The 21,997-nt window shown below is 32.9% G+C and overlaps 2 protein-coding genes across 3 annotated transcripts; both read right to left on the bottom strand.

Moving 5' to 3' along the window:
- Positions 1-673: 673 nt before the first annotated feature.
- Positions 674-10,466, bottom strand: LOC110102776 (WD repeat-containing protein VIP3). Its single transcript, XM_020831253.2, has 2 exons — positions 9,958-10,466; positions 674-1,543 (listed from the first exon to the last, which is right to left on the bottom strand). Exons 1-2 carry the CDS (start codon positions 10,297-10,299, stop codon positions 917-919), a joined length of 969 nt encoding a protein of 322 aa, XP_020686912.1. The 5' UTR covers positions 10,300-10,466; the 3' UTR covers positions 674-916.
- An 8,992-nt stretch (positions 10,467-19,458) lies between these two features.
- On the bottom strand, positions 19,459-21,759 carry LOC110102774 (dirigent protein 1). Of its 2 annotated transcripts, XM_028695045.1 has the most exons (3): positions 21,377-21,759; positions 20,973-21,177; positions 19,459-19,713 (listed from the first exon to the last, which is right to left on the bottom strand). In XM_028695045.1, exons 1-2 carry the CDS (start codon positions 21,735-21,737, stop codon positions 20,993-20,995), a joined length of 546 nt encoding a protein of 181 aa, XP_028550878.1. In that variant the 5' UTR covers positions 21,738-21,759; the 3' UTR covers positions 19,459-19,713; positions 20,973-20,992. The 2 variants fall into 2 exon arrangements, with proteins under 2 accessions (XP_028550878.1, XP_020686910.1); XM_020831251.2 differs by lacking the exon at positions 19,459-19,713 and having other exon boundaries at positions 20,693-21,177.
- Positions 21,760-21,997: the final 238 nt, after the last annotated feature.

The following is a 21,997-nucleotide window of genomic DNA, read 5'->3' as shown; positions in this document are numbered from 1 at the left end:
AACTACCATAAAATTTATTAAATTTAAATCCATAGAATTGAAATTCTACTTTACTGGAATTTTTTTTTTCAATTTTAGTGGAATTGTTCTTCAACCATTCAACTCATTAGGGTTTTATCTCAAATTCAAATATTATGCATATACTAAAAACTCTTCAATGAACTTTGTATTCCAAGGATTTGATTGACATGACTGAAGTACCTCTTCAAGAAGGGGATATGATTAGAAGACTCAATTTCATTTGGGATGACTTTTTTACAACTTTCTAAATAAACTTTTTTAATACAACTAGAAAGCTATAAGAAAGCTGTCCCAAACGAAAACCTCAATAATGTTGGATAAGCTAAGAAGACTAAGATGTTAGGCAAGATATTCTCAAGAGAAAAAAAATGTTGTTGAGAGAAACTTAACTTGAGAGCATCCCTATTGAGTGGGAACTCAATAAAAGGAATTGGAAAGAGCACTCAAGAGCCAAATGACTCAAAAATTATGTGCTCATTATGTTTTGATGTCAAATTTGATGATGTCTCATTGTAACCCCTCCCCTTCTCCCCAATTATAGTTATGATTTCTTGCATTAAATGTCTAATTTTTATATATATACACTCCTTATATTTAACAGCAAAATCCAATAAAAAGATCACCTGACAGATGAAGCCTTTTAGTAACTATGTAATAAACAATGAAAATACACTCTGTAAATAGCTTAATAGTATATAATGCACAACAATGAACTACATTGGCTAACAGGCAAACCAGTAATCCATCCATGAAAACATTACATAAAATAGCAGGGAATTAGTCCTGCCTCAGTGCCAGTTTCCCCCAAGAAAAAAGAAAGAAAAATAATCAACACATACAACAAAAAGTAAAATGTTAGAATGCCTAATGGCTGCAAAAAAACAAATGATTGTTATCAAGAGTAATCATACAGTGAAATGCTCTTATCATCTGAAACGCTGGCGAGCCGACCTGCTCGAACGCCGGTTCCGCCAGGTGGACGAAAAGCCACGCTCCATACTTGATCTGAGTGGCTAGTCATTGTTTGGACAGAAGCCCTCATGGTTAGATCCCAGAGCCGGACAGTTCGATCGCTGGAACCAGTAGCAATGGCTGCACCATCTGGGCTGGCATCCACGCTCAGCACCCAGCTTGCATGCCCAGACATGCTGGCAACCAAATTCTTGCCCTCGGCGTCATACATATGAACATGGGTGTCGTCGCAGGCCGAGAAAAGTACACGAGAATCCAAAGGGGAGTACACGAGCGATCGAACAGGCATGAAATGGCCATCGAGATGGTGGAGGAATTTTCCGCGGTGAACATCGAAGACAGAAATTGTGCCATCCATGGATCCGCAAGCTAGCCGTTTCCCATCTGGGCTCCAAGCAACTGAGAGAACAAACTTGCCTCCGCCGGTACGGTCTGTAGGACGAGAACTCTCTTGCCGGGGAATAGCTAGAGAATCAACGAGCTGCCATGAGGATGTGTCCCATAGCTTGACTGAAGCACTGCTACCTCCTGCCACTGCTAAAATGGTGCCCTGAGGAAAACCTTGTTATTTCTTATTTTCCTCATATGGATATAACTAAAACTGTGTAATAAGATGTATTGTTTTCACTTATCAAAGCAGAAAGTTGAGGCAAATAGTGTAAACTGGCGTATTTTGTATGTACTAATGGCTGCTTAAATGAGAGAACACATACAACTTCAACTTGAAAGTATTGGTGTGAGAAAAACTAATAACCTCAATTGGATAAGTACCATATTTAAAGTCAGTATTTTCTAGCGAGTTAAGAGAAGGACCAGTTCTTCTGAATGGAGTTTAAAGAGAACCAACCATACCTTATATAGTATACGAACTTGGACATCATGTTTATATATAGTATACGAACTTGGAAAAATGTTTACAAAGGGCGATATTTGAAAACGTGCAAATGAGATGGATAAATGCACGTTTACGGAAAATGTTCCTATCAAAGAAGCAAATGCTCAAATGTGGTTTCTTACGATCTTCAAATGATATATTTTCCTTGCAATATCATCTATGATGCACAGACACACGGCGACACAGATACGACACGACAATGATTGAAAATAATAAAATATAAGACACAAACACGAGTTGGAAACAATATTATAATTTTAATATTTTAAAAATAGTTTATAAAAATTGAAGAAGTATAATATAAAAATAATAAGTCATTTAATTAGAATTTGTATTTAAAATAATTAATATTAGAATTTCAAGAGTTCGGTGTCGGTGTCGTGTATCAAGCATGAAGAGAGGAGACGACAATGCTGTTGAAAGTCAGGCATCGATGCATATGCAATAAGTATTGGGCGCTAATGTCAAGAGAGCATCTATAGTTTGAGAGGGTGTTGGTCGTCGATGTTTAGACGACGTCGAACAAAGAGCAGAAAAGCATGAAGCTAAAGAAGGATCTGTATCTGATCTACCCTAATAAAGAGGGGTATGCAAACTCAGAGAATCAAAGAAGTCGGATACAAAGAAAAGGAAAGAAGGGTCTGTATCTGATGTCCCCTGCTAAATAAGGGTTTAGAAACTCAGAATAAAAAAAGTACGAGACAAGGAAAAGGAACTAAGAGTAGATGAGATAATGAAGATAAAATGAACGAGATAACAAAAGGATTTTATAGGTGCGATGGATTAACGTTCATAGGTGCAATGGATTAAGATTCATAGGTGCAATGGATTAAGAGTTCCCCGAAGAGTCAGGACAAAGTTAGGAAAAGTGAAATATGAAAGGGAAAAGACAAATTAGAGTTCACTTACAATAATTTCGAATTAGCCGAGACAAACTTGAAATCAACTTTAGAAAAAAAAAACTTAGTATGGCGTGAAGCTAGAAGCTTTTCTAGAACTGAATTGAACAGATCGATCCAAATAAAAGTTCAAGTGATTTTTGAGATGTTTTCAATTTCGGATCATTATTATCACCCCTAATATATATAGCAACAATAGGTTAGACAGTGAACTAAAGCAGGACAAAATTGTGATCACAGTGAAAATGATTTAGGCATGATGGCAAGGAAGACAAGTTTTAATAGAAAGAGGTGCTTGAAGCCATGGAAACAGTAGAACACTAGCCATGAATAAGAAGCCTAGAACTCCCACCTCAGACAACAGGCAATAAAAAATAAAGTATTATTGGCTATTAGCAGTTAATAATCGATTATTTTAACTTTGCTTATCAGGCATTTTCAAACAAAGTAAAACTAGCTCCTCTCTCATTTAGTTTACTTGCAAAAATAAAGTAACAATTTCAAGAATCCTATAGGAAAGGGAAATGAATTGACCAATGAATAACATGGTGCACGAAACATAAAAATGCCACCTAACGATATAATCTGAATTATGTTTTGATGAGAGAAAGCAATAGAGAGAGACATAAAGCAATAAACAGCATAGAAGGATCCCAGAAAAGAAGAGAAACTAGCAGGAGGATCATCTTAAGTTTCTACCAATGCTCAGGATAACAATCCAGAGTTCAGCTTTATCAAAACAATAAACATTTATTACAGAAGTTAATTGATGGTGACGAAACATTACTGAATATGTAAGGTAATACAGAATAAAGTAAAGAGACGAAAAAATATTAAAAAAACAAAAGGTTGATAAACAAAATGCTAAAAAAAACAAGCTATCAAGATACTTCCGACCAAGCATCGCCAAATTCAACATTAGAAGATAAACATTTAACATAATTGAATGCCATAAGCTTCAACATTTCGGATGTCAATTATAGTATTATAATTATAGGTTCTCTACTTGAGTATGCGGAATCTCCATCATCAAACTTCCATCAGAAGATGCTTATCTTAACAACTGTTAATTAAAAAAAAAATCATTTTACCCGGGCAGCCCAGCCCAACTAATCATGAGAAGAAATTGCACGGCTCTTTCTATGATTTATGCCTCCACCTTCATGTTATTGTGAGGACTTGAAAAAGGTTAGGGGTTTTTTCAGACAGCATATGACCACCCCCACCCCCTCCTCTCCCTCCCTCGTTATCTTTCTCTTATTTGTAATTGTTCATGTTTTAATTATCATTATACCCTTCTTTCACAATCATTGGAAGCAAAGCTGAATACCCCTTGGTGTTTTTGTCTCCTCCTTTAGGACGGAGCTCCTTCATCCTTATGTTAGAGAAGAGTTCCTCACCATAAAAAGTTGAGGAAATCACCTTTGAACCTGATGATTTCCACACGAGGAAATCAAGGCAATCGGTACCACATGGCCGATTGTTATGATAACCGGCCAAATGGTGCAACTCCAATGCTAATACCCTCTTCAAGGCGTTTTTCTCTTGTAGTTTAGCCATATGGACCTTAGGGGGCTTAGCAAGGGGCAAGTCACTTAATTAGTGAAAGCAATTTGCATATGCGGGGATGGTTCGATTTGCTTATGAGTGCAAGCAATTTGTTGTGACATATTACAAGTTAAAGTTCGGAGGGGAGAGAAGTATTAATTATGTTACCATTTCAATTTCTCTATTTATATCTGATGAAAAATAATAAGTCGATGTTTGAGTATTAAAGTGCAAAAAGTGACTAGTCCATATATTTATGAATGCTTCACCTACAAAATGTTATAGTCCCATTTTCTATCTAAAATTTTCCCATCCAAAACAATTCCATGAGATTAGAGTTGATATTAAGTCAAGATTGAAAGAGCCAACCAAGACTAGGGAGCTCAATAAACAACAAGATTTTTGGCAAAGCCATGGTTTCTTTCTATGGTCTACCATTTCTTAATATTTTTTACTTTTTTAGAATTAAGTTATATGATTACAATGAAACTATCATATTTTAGATGAGATTGCTTGAGTCCCATGTGAAACTGAATTAGGGGTTTAAGTAAAAGTTCTCAACTTGAAATCGAATATTTTGATTGTAGCACTAGTCAATTTTTGGGCTGCTACGCCAAAATTTAATATATATAATTAAAATTTTAAGATTAAGGCGAGCTAAATTTGCTAATTATCAAATTTCGACTGCTAATTCCATGTCCTACTTGGTCAAATACTAAAAACTTACAAGATTTTTTAGTTTTCAACCCTGTCGAACCAAGATTCAGATGCATGTAGATAACCTGAAATTAAGGCAATACTCTCATGGCAATCACATTTCCAATGAATTTTTTTTCCTTCATATTGTAAAGAATTGTTCTAGATAGGAAGGTTTTGTTGACAAAAAAGGACCGTCACTTATCATAGTTAGAGTATTAATAAATTTATGACTAATCACCATTTTCTAATATAACACTCAAATTTTGACTTTCAATTTTTTTCCTTATTAAGTAAATGACCCTTCATGGAGCAATTAACCCTAGGGTCCATGTGGTTGGATTGAGAGATTATTGACACCGGAGAAGAGTGATTGGCATGTGGGATTGCCCAAACAAGGGAAGTTGATTCGGTGACTACCCATGTAGCACCAACTGTCATTATATTTGACAATTTACCCAAAGAAAATCACCAACTCCACTGGTGATTGGCTCCTTAAAATTGTATGTGGTGAAGCTCCTCCTCTTTAAGACTTGAAGGAATGAGCTCCTTCCTAAAATTTTTCATTCTCTTTTGAAACAACATTGCCCTTCATCATACAATCTTCACCATCGACGCCATTGAAGTGTTCTAGCCTTATTCATCACTTTGTTCATCCTCCCATCTTTTCATTTGTTGTAGGTGTCACATAAAATTGGTCCATATGCTTATGGAAAATTAGATGGCCACTAATTGCCAGAAATTCCTCTTCCTCGTCTCTTGTACCACAACAACAACAACATCAAGCCTTTGTCCCACTACGTGGGGTCGGCTACATGAATCCTTTTTCTCCATTGTGTCATATTAAAAGTCAAATTCTCATTTAAATCTAATAAAGAAAGATCATTTCTAATATTTTCTAGTCTTTTTAGGTCTACCTATACCTTTCTTAACATAAGTCAAATATAATATCTCTACTTTCCTAACCGGGTCATCGGAAGGCCGCCGTTTTATGTGACCAAACCATCTAAGACGAATCTCTCTAATCATACCTTCCACTGGAGCTACTCCAACGTTTTCACGTATATGCTCATTTCGTATCTTATCTCTAAGGGTAAAGCCGCTCATCCACCTGAGCATCCTCATCTCTGCAACACTTAACTTAGTATTATTTTAATGGCCAACATTCAGCACCATATAGCATTGCAGGTCTCACCACCATCTTATAGAATTTTCCCCATCTGTGTACCAATGCATAATAAATAGATCAATTAATCACTTAATTATTTATAGTTAGGTTAGATAAGGATCTAGATATATTATTAATTATCATATGTTTAATTAATTTTAAAACCTAAAATCTTCTAATTTGAGATTCTTATTGGTGGTATTTTGTAAAAAAAAATTATTGGTGGTATTTTTATGGATTTCATGAAGGCACTTGATTTGAGTACTATGACTCAATGCAAATAATTTTTCTTTATAGGGTATAAATATATCCTTGTTCTCTATGTTTCCCTTGACAATTTTTATATGTTTAATGATTGTTACTAAATCATTGATCATGCTTTATTTGCATGTACTTACTATCTTGTGCATATCAATAATTGTATATGTTAGAAATTGTGATGTTTAATATGTTTACCTTGATTATTGCTGCATAAATTCAGTATTGTAATGGACCATGTGATTGTACACTCGGTCCTAATTTGAATATTAATTTAATATTGCAAAGTCAAATCATGCTTAAACTATTCATATAATATCTCAGTTAGTCAACTTGCTCATGATCTAACATGGAAATGGATTATGCTGGTGTGTTTGATGAAAAAGATCATCAACAATAACTTTTAGATTGATATTTTGTTGGCTATTTTAATCTACAAACCTGATATGGATAGTTAAAATCCTCTAAAGGGTGGTTAACATACCAAGTCAAGTTGGCAACAACCTTTCATTCAATTTAGAGTACTACTGGAGCCAACATGCATTATACAAATATTATTGATTTTAGTCTCTTGAAACATTTATTTACATGTAATTATGAAGAGAATGCTTGTTGTTACCTTTACATTTATTTTCATTGACTAGCATAAATAGAATGTTGCTTATTATGAACTCTATTGCATAATTATCATTGCTTAATAATTATTATTTCAAGTAATTTTATTGCATAAGATCAATGCAGTAGTTAAAGCAATTATTATATATAGTCCTGATAATCAAGCTACTTCATTAATCATACATACTCCATGCATTGTCATTTATGTCTTCATAAGTACAAATTGCATGTTAAGTTTCCTTGTAAGCTCTCCCATGTTGTTAATGCATATCAAATCAACCAAGTTGCTTGGCATATCATCATCGTAAGAGCAATTTCAACAGTAATATGTTTTCTTTGGGGCAGAGTACTATTTTTCATTCAATAGTTCTTTTTTTTTAATTTGAGCCAGTTGTGTTAGGAACATCTTTAGTTTCGCAATTGTAGCTTGTTGCATTTCTTTTCAATTAATGACTTGTATTGGTTTCCATGATGACAAATTGTTAATAGTATTATTCCATTAATGAGAGAATACATTCCAGATCTATTATGATTGTTAAGCTATCTTAATAAATTTCTTGCCTTGGTGATATAAAATTTGTCTCACGTAGCCTTAAACTCAAAAGTATGTCTGGTGATTTAAGGTCAAGTCTCTTCATCACTCATTTTCCTAACTTATAGTATTGTTATAAATTCACCTATGTTTTCTTAAATATTTATAGACTTATGTTTTTTTTTCCCAGTCCCATTTAATGGGACAGAATGCCACTTAAGAGAAGGAGAATTGCTATTGTTGAAGCTAGTAGTAATCATAGGTTTACTTCTAGGAAAGCAAACCTATCCCTAAAGGTCCTAGCTCTACTAATAGTTGTGATGTTTCTGTTTAGTTTGCCAGGAAGTTAGAGTATTATAGATATAGTTCGACTCCTAACTTTGCTTCTTTTGAGAATTAAAACCGCTCACCTAATCCATAACGTTTAAGAATCATTAGTTTGCAAGAATTAATCTCCCTCTTTCTACATGAAAATGCTTGATACACAACCTCTTTATAAGTAGTATTGTTGCTCATGATAAAATAAGAATATCCTGGTATCATTTATTATAAATTACATTATAAGAATCAATTAATCTTCTAATTTTCATGTTGCCCAAAGACAGGAAAAAAAAAACTAAATATTGGTGAATTGTGTCTCGCAATCATGAAATATCTTTAGATGTTTTAATAGCTTCTCTATTAGAAAGTACAACCCAAAAAATAGTCTCACAAAATTTATCAAATGAATCATTGTGTTAAGCTCGAAGTTGTTGCGATGATGACCCTCCCACTTGCCATAAGTACCATCACAAAGATTAAAGAATGCCAAATTCACTTTATATTATTACAACACTTCAAAACTATAAGACCTTGATTGGTATTATAAAATCAAGCATTGGACTCGATAGATCAAGTTAAACCATTAAAACTTGGAGAAACCTAAATCTAACCCATATCTCAATATATCATCTCCATCGCTCATTTGTCATATGCAGCCCTATTCCCTACGTCTGTATGAGTAATTACATCCACTTGGTTCACCAAATTTGTTTTAAGTAATATTGGCTACTAATACAAGCTCCGCCCATAAAAAATTCTAAACCCAAACATAAACCATTTCTTAGACCATCATAGAGTTTGCCTAAGTCCTTTTTCCCATAGCCTCTTTACTAAACCTCTCAACCACACCTTCCCAGACTTTCCAAAATTCTTAGATTATGAAACATAAAAGCAAAATTATCCATCATTATAGCTCCACTACATAACACCATGAGCCAAGTGTTTCAAAACCAACTTATGAGAGCACTTGATTATCCATTGATATCCATATGCCTAAGTGCAAAAAACACAACATTACTGAGGTTTTTAGATCACCTATATTATGTATTTATAAGATGGAGTCAATCCCATGAAGAAACTAGTTAGAGACTATTAATTGCTACATCTCATAATATGCAAATAATTGGATGTAGAACAAAATTACTGGGTCCCTCATAGAGCATTAGTGAGATGCCTTCCCTTGACAATATTGCTATTAGGGTGATCTTTTGTTTCTATGGATCGTAGCAGACCTCCCTAGATGAATATCAATTAGTGAAAATTTACTATTATGATATAGTTGACTCTCAACGGGCAATGATCCCAAAAGAATAATATCTATTTATTTGAATTTTAAAGTGGAAAATTCAGACAACTGCTAGATATTTATATTACAATATTGAACATATCATCTTCTAATTCTTTCATCTTTTGAGTCTTACCACATTTATCCCAAAGTAGCTACTTAATGATGGAATTGGCTTCACATACGATAAATATAGGATAATTCAAAGAAATTTTTGAAGATAAAGGCTCTCTGCAGGATCGGGAACTAATGTTGCCTTCAATAGTTTTTGTATTTCAGACAACTGTGTTTGGCATTTGTTTAGTTTCATGCTTATAACTTAATTTTTTTTTCTAATTGTACTGATAAAAATAATATTTGAAACCAGTTATCATTATTGAGTTGTTTTGTAGATGTCTTTTGCCTAGGTGATATAGAATTGTTTTAGGTGGCCTTAACTTTGGAGTGTAATAGGATACCTAGTGAGTTGAGTTTAAATCTTTTGATCTTGTTCTGTGTTGCTGAGTACACAAAGGGTGATTGCTTCGTTCAAAATCAATATTTATTTGTACGGTAAAATAGTGAAAGTAGGGGCAGTAAATGGTTTGCACCCTAAAAAACTCTAGCCAAAAGGGTAATCCAGGCATACAAAATAAACATTTTAAGAACTGTTAACATCAAACCAGCACAACGCATAGAAGAAAGAAAAATCAAGCGACTATCAAGGAACCATGAAGCCCTAATAATGCAACAGAACAAAGGCCTCACCTTTGGTTCGAACTGCATGTTCCAGACCTCAGAGGGCGGCGCCTCTAGGGTTGCGATAGAACTGTTGCTCTCAACATCGAACACTCGGATGAAACTATCAAGAGATGCGGAGGCGGCGACCACGCCGCTGGGATGGGCGGCGACTGAGACGACACCGAGGGCATGGCCGCCTAACGGAGGCGCCGCCGGAGATAGCTCGTCAGTGCGCCATAGACGCACTGTCTCGTCGAGGGAACCAGTGAGAAGTAGCGCCGGTCGGTTATCCGTCGCAGGAACCCATGCCGACGCCCATATGGACTCGTCGTGAGCGTTTTCTGCTGTCTTCAAACCGGCCAATTTCATCTTTTATTGGGGGAGAAGGGCAATGGGTTTTGGGCGAAATTTAGAACGTCGTGGAAGGCATGGCGGCAGCGTGCTTGGCTTGTGTTTAGGGTTTGCTGATGGATTCGGCGAGCAATAGAACAGAGGAACTGCTGCGGATCACCGCTATGAAACTGAATTTTACGGCCAAATTTTAAATTGAAGAGACCAACATTTCATTTTAAAATCTAATTAAATTTAGGTCAAAATAATAATGATAAATTTAATAAAAAAATTAAATTATTTTGAGCAATATTTAATTATTTATTCTCTTAATAGAGTGGTCATTATCATAAATTATTATTTAAAAAATGCTTAAATTGTATTTTTTTAAATTTATTTCCAATGGTTTGATATTACTCATAAAATAAAAATTTTACTAATATGATTTTTTTCTTTATTTTTAATAAAAAATCAATGAACTTAGATTAAAATTCAAACACTGATTCAATAATGCTATGACAAGATGAATCTAATAATGCTAAAATCATCCAAATATTAAAAAAAAAATAGATCTAAAGTATAATTATATACTTTTAAAAAATTATTTGAAGAATTGAGAGAAATTTTAATTTATATGAGTTGATTGAAAAGAGTTTTTCACTGAGATAATTCCAAAAAGTTTGAAATCACGCTAATCTTAGATTTTTTGTAAATAAAATTGATAGAAAAAAATAAATTGATTCCATCATTTTATCTCTTTTCTTTCTCCTCCATCCAAACATTCCATAGTTATGACCTTCCACAATGTGCCCAACATCACTGCCATCGTTGCTTCTTTTTTATGGGTTGATTGATGTCATCTATGGTAAGCCCTTGTTATGGAGAAAGTATTATGTGTTGACATCAAATCGTCCGGAAGCGAATTAGAACACCCCACGTCATTTTTTTGTTGTGTACTGCGTCTGTGTACCACTGTGTATCGGGTGACGTAGCAGTACACAACTGCGATACACTATAAAAAAGTGATGTGGCTCATTCTAATTCATCTCTGAACAATGTTCGTATTCGCACATAATAATTTTACCTTGTTATGAGCAAATTTGTTGAACCAATGAATCTAGGATGAAGTCATTCTATTTATACGTAGTTCGTCATGGATAAAATTGAGGTCTAAACAACTCAAAGCCCTTGCAACCTTTATAAGCAATCGAATCATGAGCTACTTATAGCACTAAATTGCTCGCATGAAGCGGACCATTTTGCCATTAAATTGTAATGTCACCACTCACCATTTTCACTAGCCTAAATTTGAACTATCAATGACAATGGTTTGCATTTGTAGCCATAAACAAAATATTAAGAAAGATTATGTCTAATCTTCATTTAATTGAAAAAAAGACAATCTATAGTTCAAAGTTTATTTAGATGATATGATTGTTAGAATTTTGATTTGTTAACTCTATTGCACTAATAGCACAAAGAACATTAAGATGGTGCATATTATTGTTACTTTTCATATTTGGTTAATAGCGATGTAAATTTGATGATAATAACTTTTCTATATTGATAATAACATCATAACAAATTACAACATATGCATTTTTTTTTGTAAATTGAGAATGAATGATTCTTTTCATAAATGGATGATGTGCGTAATGTTATTTATATATGTATCATGATGATCAATTCCTTGCATGATGATGACTTCATTCGCAAAATAAATAAAAAAATCTTGTTGTACTGATATATTATGTTCTTACCACAAAACATCATATTTCTACGACGACTTTCTTATTTGGCATCTCCATCACACTTGAAGGAACTCTACAGTTAGAGTTAAAATAACTATTGTAGGTTGCTATGTCAATACTTGTATAGTAAAAAGAAAACCAAAAGTGGAAGAAAAACACATGGATGATATGTGATGATCAAATTATTGCACCATAAATGGATGATACGTAGCATTTTTATTTTGCTTCAAGAAAAAATTGATACAACGGAATATATATCCAAGCATCCTTCTTGCAGTTTTTGTTCATCTATTTTGAATTTGATAATCTGCATGTAGTGTGAAAGTGATTAACTGAAGGTCTTATTGCTTGAATCGGAAGGGTAGTATTTTTTCAAAATTTTCTGGACTTTTATCAGCAAGTGCATGCCTTCTCTCTATTTTAAATCAATTAAGTGAATGTTAATCACTAGATATTTTTATTATAATTTTTTTCCAATGTGAGATTAAAAACAAAATTCTTACATCTTCAATCAAAAGGATCAGACTCAATCTTAAGCTCATTTTATGACCCGCACACTATCCACATATGTCAAGTGTGTACGTAAATCACGCCGTCGGGACCCATACAATTATTCATGTTTGCAAAATGATCGGTGTATTTGATATGATGTGCATGATATATATCATACATATCATAATGCGTTTGTATGATTAATATGTTATGTTTGCATGATTGATATGATGCGTCAGTAAGACTATCATGATATACTTGTAGGAGGCATTCATGTGTTATTTGCATGTTTGCATAACTCATTTTTTGGTGGTTTAATGCATGTGTAATGTATAATATATTTGCAGGTCAATGCGACGTGACACTATGACACAGTTTGCTTTGTATGTTGGAGGACATGCTTGCACAGTATGTTTTGCATGTTGTAATACATGTGCGTGCATTGTATTTGCATGTTAATATGATGTGCTACTACAGTATAATGCATCTTGCAATACTGGATGTCATGCCTGAATAAAACATTCTACAAATTGCAATGCATGTAGGAGGGTATTTTAAAGTGTTTGACACTAATCAGTTGTGTGGCGCTACATTATGGGTTGTCCATTGCTTATTTTAGGTAGGTTGTTGTGCAATACTAAACTCTCATTGGCAAGTAGTGATCATTTGAAAGATGCACGAACTTCCTTAGATAGCATATGAACGCCTTTTGTCTGCTTATACAAATGTTGAAGATTCGGTGACGTGATGCTACACTATTGATCTTTAGAGCTCGAAGAAAGAACCACGTTCATCTAGCTCAGCTCAATCATCATCATCTTAATTTACTATTTTGTGCCTCACTCAAATTAATCTCCACCATCTTATTTGGCTCGTCATTTGTTGTTTTTCTTGACTCAATCACTGTCTTCATCTTCTTCTTCTCAACAGCTTGGTTGGACTTCTTCCTTTCAGCCTCCACTACCTTACACTTGCAAAGAAGGGCCTTCCTCAAATTCAAGCAAGTTAAAAGAACTTAGTTAAGGAAAAATAAAGGGAGAAGCACGGCTTTATCAACATCCTTTGCTGCTATTTATAGCCAAAGGTAATACAATGGTCAAGTCAATTTTATTATGAGAATCTTGGATGAAGACACTCCTTTTGAGGCAATAATAAAAAGTATGGCTGTAATTTTCATTTACTTTTTTTTTTTTTTTTTTTTAATTTTCATTTACTTTTTTTTTTTTTTGAAAATTTTGTAAAGATTATACCATGAAAGGGATTCTCCTTAAGGGGAACACAGCTAGAAGGATTCACTCCTCTCAGCAATTGTTCTCATCTAAGGTCATTCACCTATTGTATATCTCATATTCTGAGCTAAAAGAAGCCTATATTTGTCCCCAACTTATAGTCATGTTCACCCAGGAGACTCATCTTAGACACTTGCTTCTTAGGATTTGCTTGAAGTGCTCGCATCTAGGACTCACCCAAGGTACTCACCAAAGACTTCCTCAAGCCAAGTTAGCAGCATAGTGCCATGTCAAAGGCCAAAGTCCGTGTGTGCGACCTCCACCTTAGTCGACATGCCTATGTCAGTTTGTACCTATTAGATCATGCACTATTTCTTTTAGTTTTCTCTTGATATAACATTTTATGTAGTTTTTTAACCTTATAAATAAGAGGTTTTGAGGTATTTTTTGAACTTCATTTTTTTTTTATTCACAAGGACTTTTATCTTCTCCCGTACCCTACATTCTTATTGATTCTCTCATTCGTTCTTTTGTTCAAACTTACTAAACCAGTTAGTAGAGTTTGGTGTCGTCCATGAACAAATTTGAATCCAACAGTTACGAACTAAAACATTAAATAGAAATTCAAATTGAAACTGATGCAAATTTCATTCAATAATCTACTAATTATAAAGAAAACAATTATAGCTTCCTAAAATAACAACACAATTATGATTGTGTGAATTAACAATAAAAACAAAATCTAACATTGCTTAAGAAATTATTAAGCAATCGTAACTTCAATGTTATCTCACAAGAGGGAGAAAGCAAAATTCGATTGATGCAATCCAATTGAATTCCATTGAGTGGCCTTAAATAGTCTCTCTCCCCCCCACATTGTGCTTCCCTATCAAAAAACCAATTAAGCCACCGGCAACCCAAGATCCCCTCGCACGCAACCAAAAAGTCGGGTCACAAAGAAAACGGAAAAAGGAAATGCATTTTCATGAATACTCAACAAAATTATTCAACTTTTAGATGGTTGGAAATCTAAAATTCTGTCATCTACTAAGCGACTACAATACATTAGATTTCCTATATAGAATATCATCACATATCGGATCTACGGTGCCATTATACCTAAATCTTGCCTTAAGTTTTTAAATAAGATATGTGTCAAATTCCTTTTTCATGGTGAAACCAATGGGCACCAACTTTTCCTGGTCTCATAAGAGAATACTTGTAAACCTATTCAAAATGGGGGCATTGGGATGCCTGAACTTTTTGATCTTGCCAACGCTTTTATTGCTCTTTAATCTGGAGGTTTCTGATGACCAATTCTTTATTATCTCACTTGTGGAGACACAAGTATACTTCCCTCTGGAAATTTTTAGCCAAGCTTGCACATAAAATCAAAGGGTTCTTATCTATAATCCTTTCAAAAGACACCAGTTGGTTATTTTCTTGGGACCCTTGGTTCAATTGAAGCTCTATTGCTAATGATTTTGCCAATATCTTTCATATACCAGCTAAAACTCCTGTTTTTGTTTTTGCTAATTTGTGCATTCCATCTGCTTAGTCTGATGTTTTGAAGGAAAGGATTTATAATTTGCATCTCTATTCTAATACCTACAATTCTCTGCTTTGGATGAACTCCGATCTTCTAAGGTTTCTTTTGGAATAATTTTATTATTGTTTTAAAAACAACTTTTTTGTACACAAAATTTTTAGTTTAATTTATATATATAAACTACTTTAGAAAGCAATAAAAGAGCTGTCTCAATTAAAGCCTAAAGTTTGTTTCAAAAAAACTTTTAGCAAGCTTTATACAAAGACATGGAGATGGTCCATTGGTTCTTGTTTATCTGGCATAAAAAGTTCTCCCTTTGTTTTTTTCTATTTTATTTTTTCTTGATTGGCTATGATTGGGGGCTTAAAGCCGATAGATTATTCTGTACGGACGTCGGACGCAGTTTTATGTTCGGAGGCGAATCAGGTGCAACCATGTTAGCGATACCGAGCCACGGTACCGAACAATATCGAGCCGCAATATAGTAAAATAGTGATGTGGTGCATTTTTATTGGTCTATGTGCGTCCGCACAAAATAATTTTTCCTTAAAGACAATTGATGCACTTATAGACAAATATTGGTGGATCCAATGTATGCCCTCTCCGTTTTCCAGAGGATGAAGGCATTTCCTTCTTATTTTTCCAATTTGATCTTCCTTTTAATATTTTTTGTGGGATTCTTCTATTTCTTTCCTCTTTTCTTCCGCGCCCCAACATCTCTAAGTTTTTTTATGCTATTGATGATCTTTTGCGGGATGGTGATATGGATAAAAGTGCTTATTTTTTATCTAGAGAAAACGAACAAAATGATTCCTTAACTCTTTATAAAGGATCAAAATGATCCTCAGCTATATCAAATGACTATTTTGATCCCTCAAGTCCATAAAAAAAAATCAAAATAATCTTATGATCAAACCATTTTGATCCCCAAATCCTTATATATGGCTGATTAATCTTGGTGCTTTTGTAGTTGGATAGCCAATTTTTTGGTTTGCAGCTCCTGGTGCAATTTTTTGGGGTTTTGTAATTGAGAGAGTTGTATTTTGTTTATGTCCCTATATAATTATGCATTATAGAACGGAAACTTTGGGCTCTGCATTTAATTTTCCAAAAAAAATATATATATATTTGCTTTCCTGATAAAGCAAATGTGAAAAGTTTTGTTTGGAATAGTTTTTAGATTGTTTTCATGATAAGAAAAATAATTAATAAAAAGAATGTATTTGAAAAATATTTTTTATTGTTATTTCAATTTTTTGTCTTTAAAATTTATTTTCGAAAATTATTTTTAAAATTGTGGCGTGAAACATTTTTTAAAGTAAAATAAAAAAGTTTAAGTTATTAAAAACCAAGGCTTCATTTTGGACAGCTTTTTTAATGTTTTTGAAAGCAATTTTTTAGTATAAAAAAAATTTATACTAGAAAGGTGCTTCTGAAAGCAGTAAGAACGCCATCCCAAACCAAATCAAAGGCTTGATTTGGGGCAGCTTTCTGATTACTTTCTAAAGCAATTTTTCAGTACAAAAATTTTAAGAACTCAAAAAATTGCTTTAAAAAAGGTGCTTCTTAAATTAAAATTCAATTATGGTCATTTTGTTTAAATAAAATTAACACACGAACCATCTTAAAACTTCCCCTCTATATTTTGAAGCCTTCCTTATTTTTAGTCCTGCATCAGGTACTTAGATGGTGAAGTCGAGAATTGTGGATGGAATAATTTCAAGGGGAAAAAATTTGTGTCATGTGCCAAAATTATATATTTCATTAATTGTTTTTTATTCCAAAAATAAATATATAATAGTTATTTTGAATGTTGAATATTTAATCTTGAAAATATTTGTAACAAAATTTTAAAATATTTTACTAATTTATAGTTAAAATAATAAAATTATAGATATTTATATAAATATGGAGACTCATAATGTTGGTATGAAAATAAAAATTATGAATATAATTGCATTTTTTTTCTAACAAATACTTGACTAATCTCATATATTATGACTTTTAAACACTCCTAATAGAAAATAAATTAGGAGTTCCCAATTCTAATGTATTTGAGTCTCTCTAGAAGGTTTGAAGGTGCTTATTTCTTCCAAGCAAGCCCTTTGTGGTCAAAGGTAAGATGGCCAATATTTCCTACTTTTGAAAGATTTGTGTATTTTTCATGTTGTGATATTAGAAATCAAGCTTATATATGATGAATTATCAGCATGTTCGTATCTTAGGCTTCGTTTGGTATGACTTTTCTACTATTTTTAAGCCTTTGATTTGAGTCCATTTGGCCCCGTGGTTTTTTCCCTTTCCAAGGTTTTCCACGTAAAAATCATAGTGTCCTTTTATTATCTATTTTTTTGCTAGATATCCGTATAACGCTGAGACGTGAACTTTCTGACTCTATCGCCGCGTATATTCTAGTCCGCAACCGTTCTTATCTTTTAGCCTTTCAAAAGACAGCAGTTAGTCATTTTCTTGGGACACTTGGTTAAGGGGAAGCTCTATTGCTAATGATTTTCCCAATATCTTTCACATACCAGCTAATCTTTTCAAAACTCCTGTTTTTGTATTTGCTACTTAGTGCATTCCATCTGCTTACCCTGATGTTTTGAAGGAAAGGAATTATAATTTGCATCTCTATTCTAATACCTACAATTCTCTGCTTTCAATGAACTCTTCTAAGGTTTCGTTTGCATAACTTTATTACTGTTTTTAAAAATAAATTTATACTACAAAAGTTTTCGGTTCAAACTTTTTTTTTTGTATAAAAATTATTTTAGAAAACAATAAAAGAGTTGTCTCAAATAAAGGCTAAAGTCTGTTTCAAAAAAACTCTTAGCAAGTTTTATACAAAGACATGGAGATGGTCCCTTGGTTCTTCTTTATCTGGCATAAAAAGTTCTCCCTTTCTTTTTTCTATTTTATTTTTTCTTGGTTGGATATGATTGGGGACTTAAAGATGAGAGATTATTCGTGCGGACGTCGGACACAGCTTTATGTTCGAAGACGAATTAGATGTAGCCACGTTAGCGATACTGAGCGGTACTGAGCAGTATCGAGCCGCGGTATAGTAAAAAAGTGATGTGACACATTTTGGTTGATCTTTGGGCGTCCGCACAAAATATTTTTTCCTTAAAGACAGCTGATGCACTTATTCATAAACAAATATTAGTGGATCCAATGTGCAATTATTCATAAAAGTGCTTATTTTTTATCTGGAGAAAATAAAAATAATGATTCATTGACTTTTATAAATGATTAAAATGGTCCCATTATATATCAAATGATTATTTTGGTCCCTCAAATTCTTTAAAAAAGTTAAAATAGTCTTACCATTTTGATCCCCAAATATGGCTGATTAATCTGGTTTTTTTTTTTTTTTTTTTTGGTTTTATAATTGGGAGAGTTGTATTTTGTTTATGTCCCTATGTAATTATGCATTATAAAACGAAATCTTTGGGCTCTGCCCTTTTTTTTTCAAAAAAAAAAAAAGTTTGCTTTCCTGATAAAGCAAATATGAGAGGAGCAATTTTTAGATTATTTTTTAATGATTTAATAAATAAATATGTATTTGAAAAACATTTTTTTTACTGTTATTTCAATTTTTTTTCTTTAAAGTTTTTTTTTGAAAAATATTTTTAAAATTATGACCGAGAGGTTTTTTAAGTAAAAATAAAAAAGCTTAAGTTATTCAATTGTTATAGTTTTTTTAATGCTTTAGAAAGTAATTTTTTAGTACAAAAAATTATTAAAAAAAAATTATACTAAAAAGCTGCTTGTGAAAGCAGAAAGAACAACGTCCCAAACCAAGTCAAAAGCTTCATTTGGAACAATTTCTGATTATTTTTTAAAGCGATTTTCTACTACAAATATTTTAATAACTAGAAAACTACTTTAGAAAATATTAAGAAAATCGACTCAAACAAAGTCTAAGTCTAATCTTTTTCATGAAGGGGCTGGCTAGAAATTCATTTTTGCTCCTTAAATTAAAATTCAATTGTGCTCATGTTCAGGGGCAGAACCCCTTTGGGGCTAGGCGAGGCAAATTCCCTCTCTCAAAAAAAAAAAAAAATTATACTCTTATTTAGGTGATTTTTAATTTTTATCATAAAAAGTTTTAGGCAATTGGCCACTCTAAAAATATTAAAATACTATGGTTTTTAGGCAATTGCCCCCAATATAATTAAATACATTGTGTAGACGTGTTATTGTTAGGGAATGATAAACCAAATACAAATAGAAATAGTAAATCAAAATTTGTTCCGGGGGCACTGCCCTCTTTTGGACCCCCGATATATATGCGAACAGTTACTTATACGTTTGTCCCTCCTGAAAATTATGACTGGTTCCGCCCCTGCTCATGTTGTTTAATTAAAATTAACACACGAACTATCTTAAAATCTCTCCTCTATATTTTGAAGCCATCCCTATTTTAGTCCTGCATCAGGTACTTAGATGGTAAGTCAAGAATTGTGCATGGAATAATTTCAAGGAAAAAAATTAGTGTCACATGCCAAAATTATATATTTCATTAATTTTTTTTTATTCCAAAAATAAGTATATTATAGTTATTTTGAAGATTAAATATTTAATCTTGAAAATATTTGTAACAAAAATTTATAATACTTTTAATAATTTATAGTTAAAATAATAAATTTATAGATATTTATATAAATACGGAGACTCATAATGAATAAAAATTATTAATATAATTGAAATTTTTTTCAAACAAATACTTGACTAATCTCATATATTATGACTTTCAAACCCTCCTAATAGAAAATGAATTAGGAGTTCCCAATTCTAATGCATTTGAGTCTCTCTAGAAGCTTTGAAGGTGCTTATTTTTCCTTTGTCTTGTGTGTTCATTCTTCCAAGCAAGCCCTTTCTGGTCAAAGGTAAGATGGCCAATATTTCCTACTTTTGAAAGATTTGTGTATTTTTCATATTGTGATATTAGAAATCAAGCTCATATATGATGAATTATCAGCATGTTCGCATCTTAGGCTTCGTTTGGTACGATTTTTTTACTATTTTAAGTAATTTTTAGGCCTTTGATTTGAGCCCATTTGGGCTCAGATTGGATCGATTTTGGTGTCGTTAGGTTCGTCTTGCTGAGATGTTCATTTTGACTATAAAGTTGTTAAGATTGGGGATTGAATGATCATAAATTTAATATTAAAAGTTTTCATGTCTGATCAAGATGATTTTTGATGACGTATCATCTATCATGATATTTTTGTCATGAAAGAAGATAAGATTCCAACTAACAAAGCCAAAATTGTGACCGATAAACATTTTGTCCACTTAGATGAGTCGTATCCAAAATGAACACTAATTAGGACTTGGATTAAATGATGAGAAATATCTTTTGACTAAACTTAAAACTGTAAAATATATCATAATAAAAGTGTGATAAGATCTTATAATAATTCAATTATGTAGCCTACAAAACAATATTGACCATAGAAAATAAGCAATTGTTTTCTTCACATTTTTATAGCCATAACTTTTGTTTTTCCCTTACATTCCGTGTAAAGCTATGAGTAGATATTAAGGTTTTGTTTGGAATAAGTTTATTATCATTTTCTAAAGCTATTTTTTAGTATAAAAATTTTAATTTAAAAAATTTGTATACTAAAAAACTACTTTAAATAAGTGATAAAAAAGTCGTTTCAAACGAAACCTATATCAGACCTGTTTATTTTAACAGTGAGCTAATTGTTCCATAGCGTCAAATTCACCTCAAAGGTGATAATACCGTCGGGTCTAGCGAGTGAGGTTAAGCGCGTCAATATAATATATCCTCGAGTACGTCGGAAGCGTCCCGTCCCTCCCACCACCGGTAACTCTTTTACAGTCTGCTGCGTTGGATTTCTCCCAATTACTGTCAACGTGCTGCCTGTCAATAAAAACAAAATTATTATAATAAAAAATAGAAATATGAGTTAAAATTTTATTATCAATTTTAATCTTTTGAATAAAAATTAAAATTAGATATAAAAATAATATTACAATAATTTCAAAATCGATATTAAAACTATATAGCTCATATTGATTATTTTTAGCTATGAAATAAAAAATTTGTCTTGGGCTATTACCAGTCCATGGGTCGAGATCAGTGAAGACTATGTTGAAGTTGTATAATCCGTCATAGCCATCGAGCGAAGCGAATACAAGCTCGCCTTGCACCCGGCCGAGAACATGAGAGGCAGGGTCAAGGCCCTCAGTGAGAGGATCATCAAAGACAAAGATGTTGCCGACGGCGAAAATCGGGACGGTCGGATCGACTGGGCTCGACACCACTTTAATGGCGGTCGCATTGGGGGATTTGGTCCTTTCATGATAGTAGAAAAGCAGCCGAGTCTCATTTGCATCTGTCTCTATAGTTGGGATGGTTTTTAAGGTCAAGAAGAAGAAGATTGTAAGAAATATTGGAAGGGTGAAGGAGATGGAAGCCATTAGAGGATAGAAGATGAAAGGTTTTTGATTGGTTGTATTGTGATTTGGGCTAATAAGGTTGCTATTTATAGCATGCATTGTCCAATTTTGTAATTAAAAATAATTTATGTCCTTTTCTAGAAGATGGGGGGTTTTATTAATTAATTGTTTTTTTAGCTTTATTTGACTAGGCATGCTTTCTTCCCTTCATTCAACTAAATAAACAATAAATAAATATTATGTGGAAATATATTTTTTTATATTATTTATTAAGATGATAT

Source organism: Dendrobium catenatum, unplaced genomic scaffold, assembly GCF_001605985.2.
Source record: "Dendrobium catenatum unplaced genomic scaffold, ASM160598v2 fragScaff_scaffold_621, whole genome shotgun sequence".
Lineage (NCBI taxonomy): Eukaryota > Viridiplantae > Streptophyta > Magnoliopsida > Asparagales > Orchidaceae > Dendrobium > Dendrobium catenatum.
The sequence above is the reverse complement of the archived record's forward strand: the minus strand, read 5'-3'. Positions and strand labels throughout refer to the sequence as shown.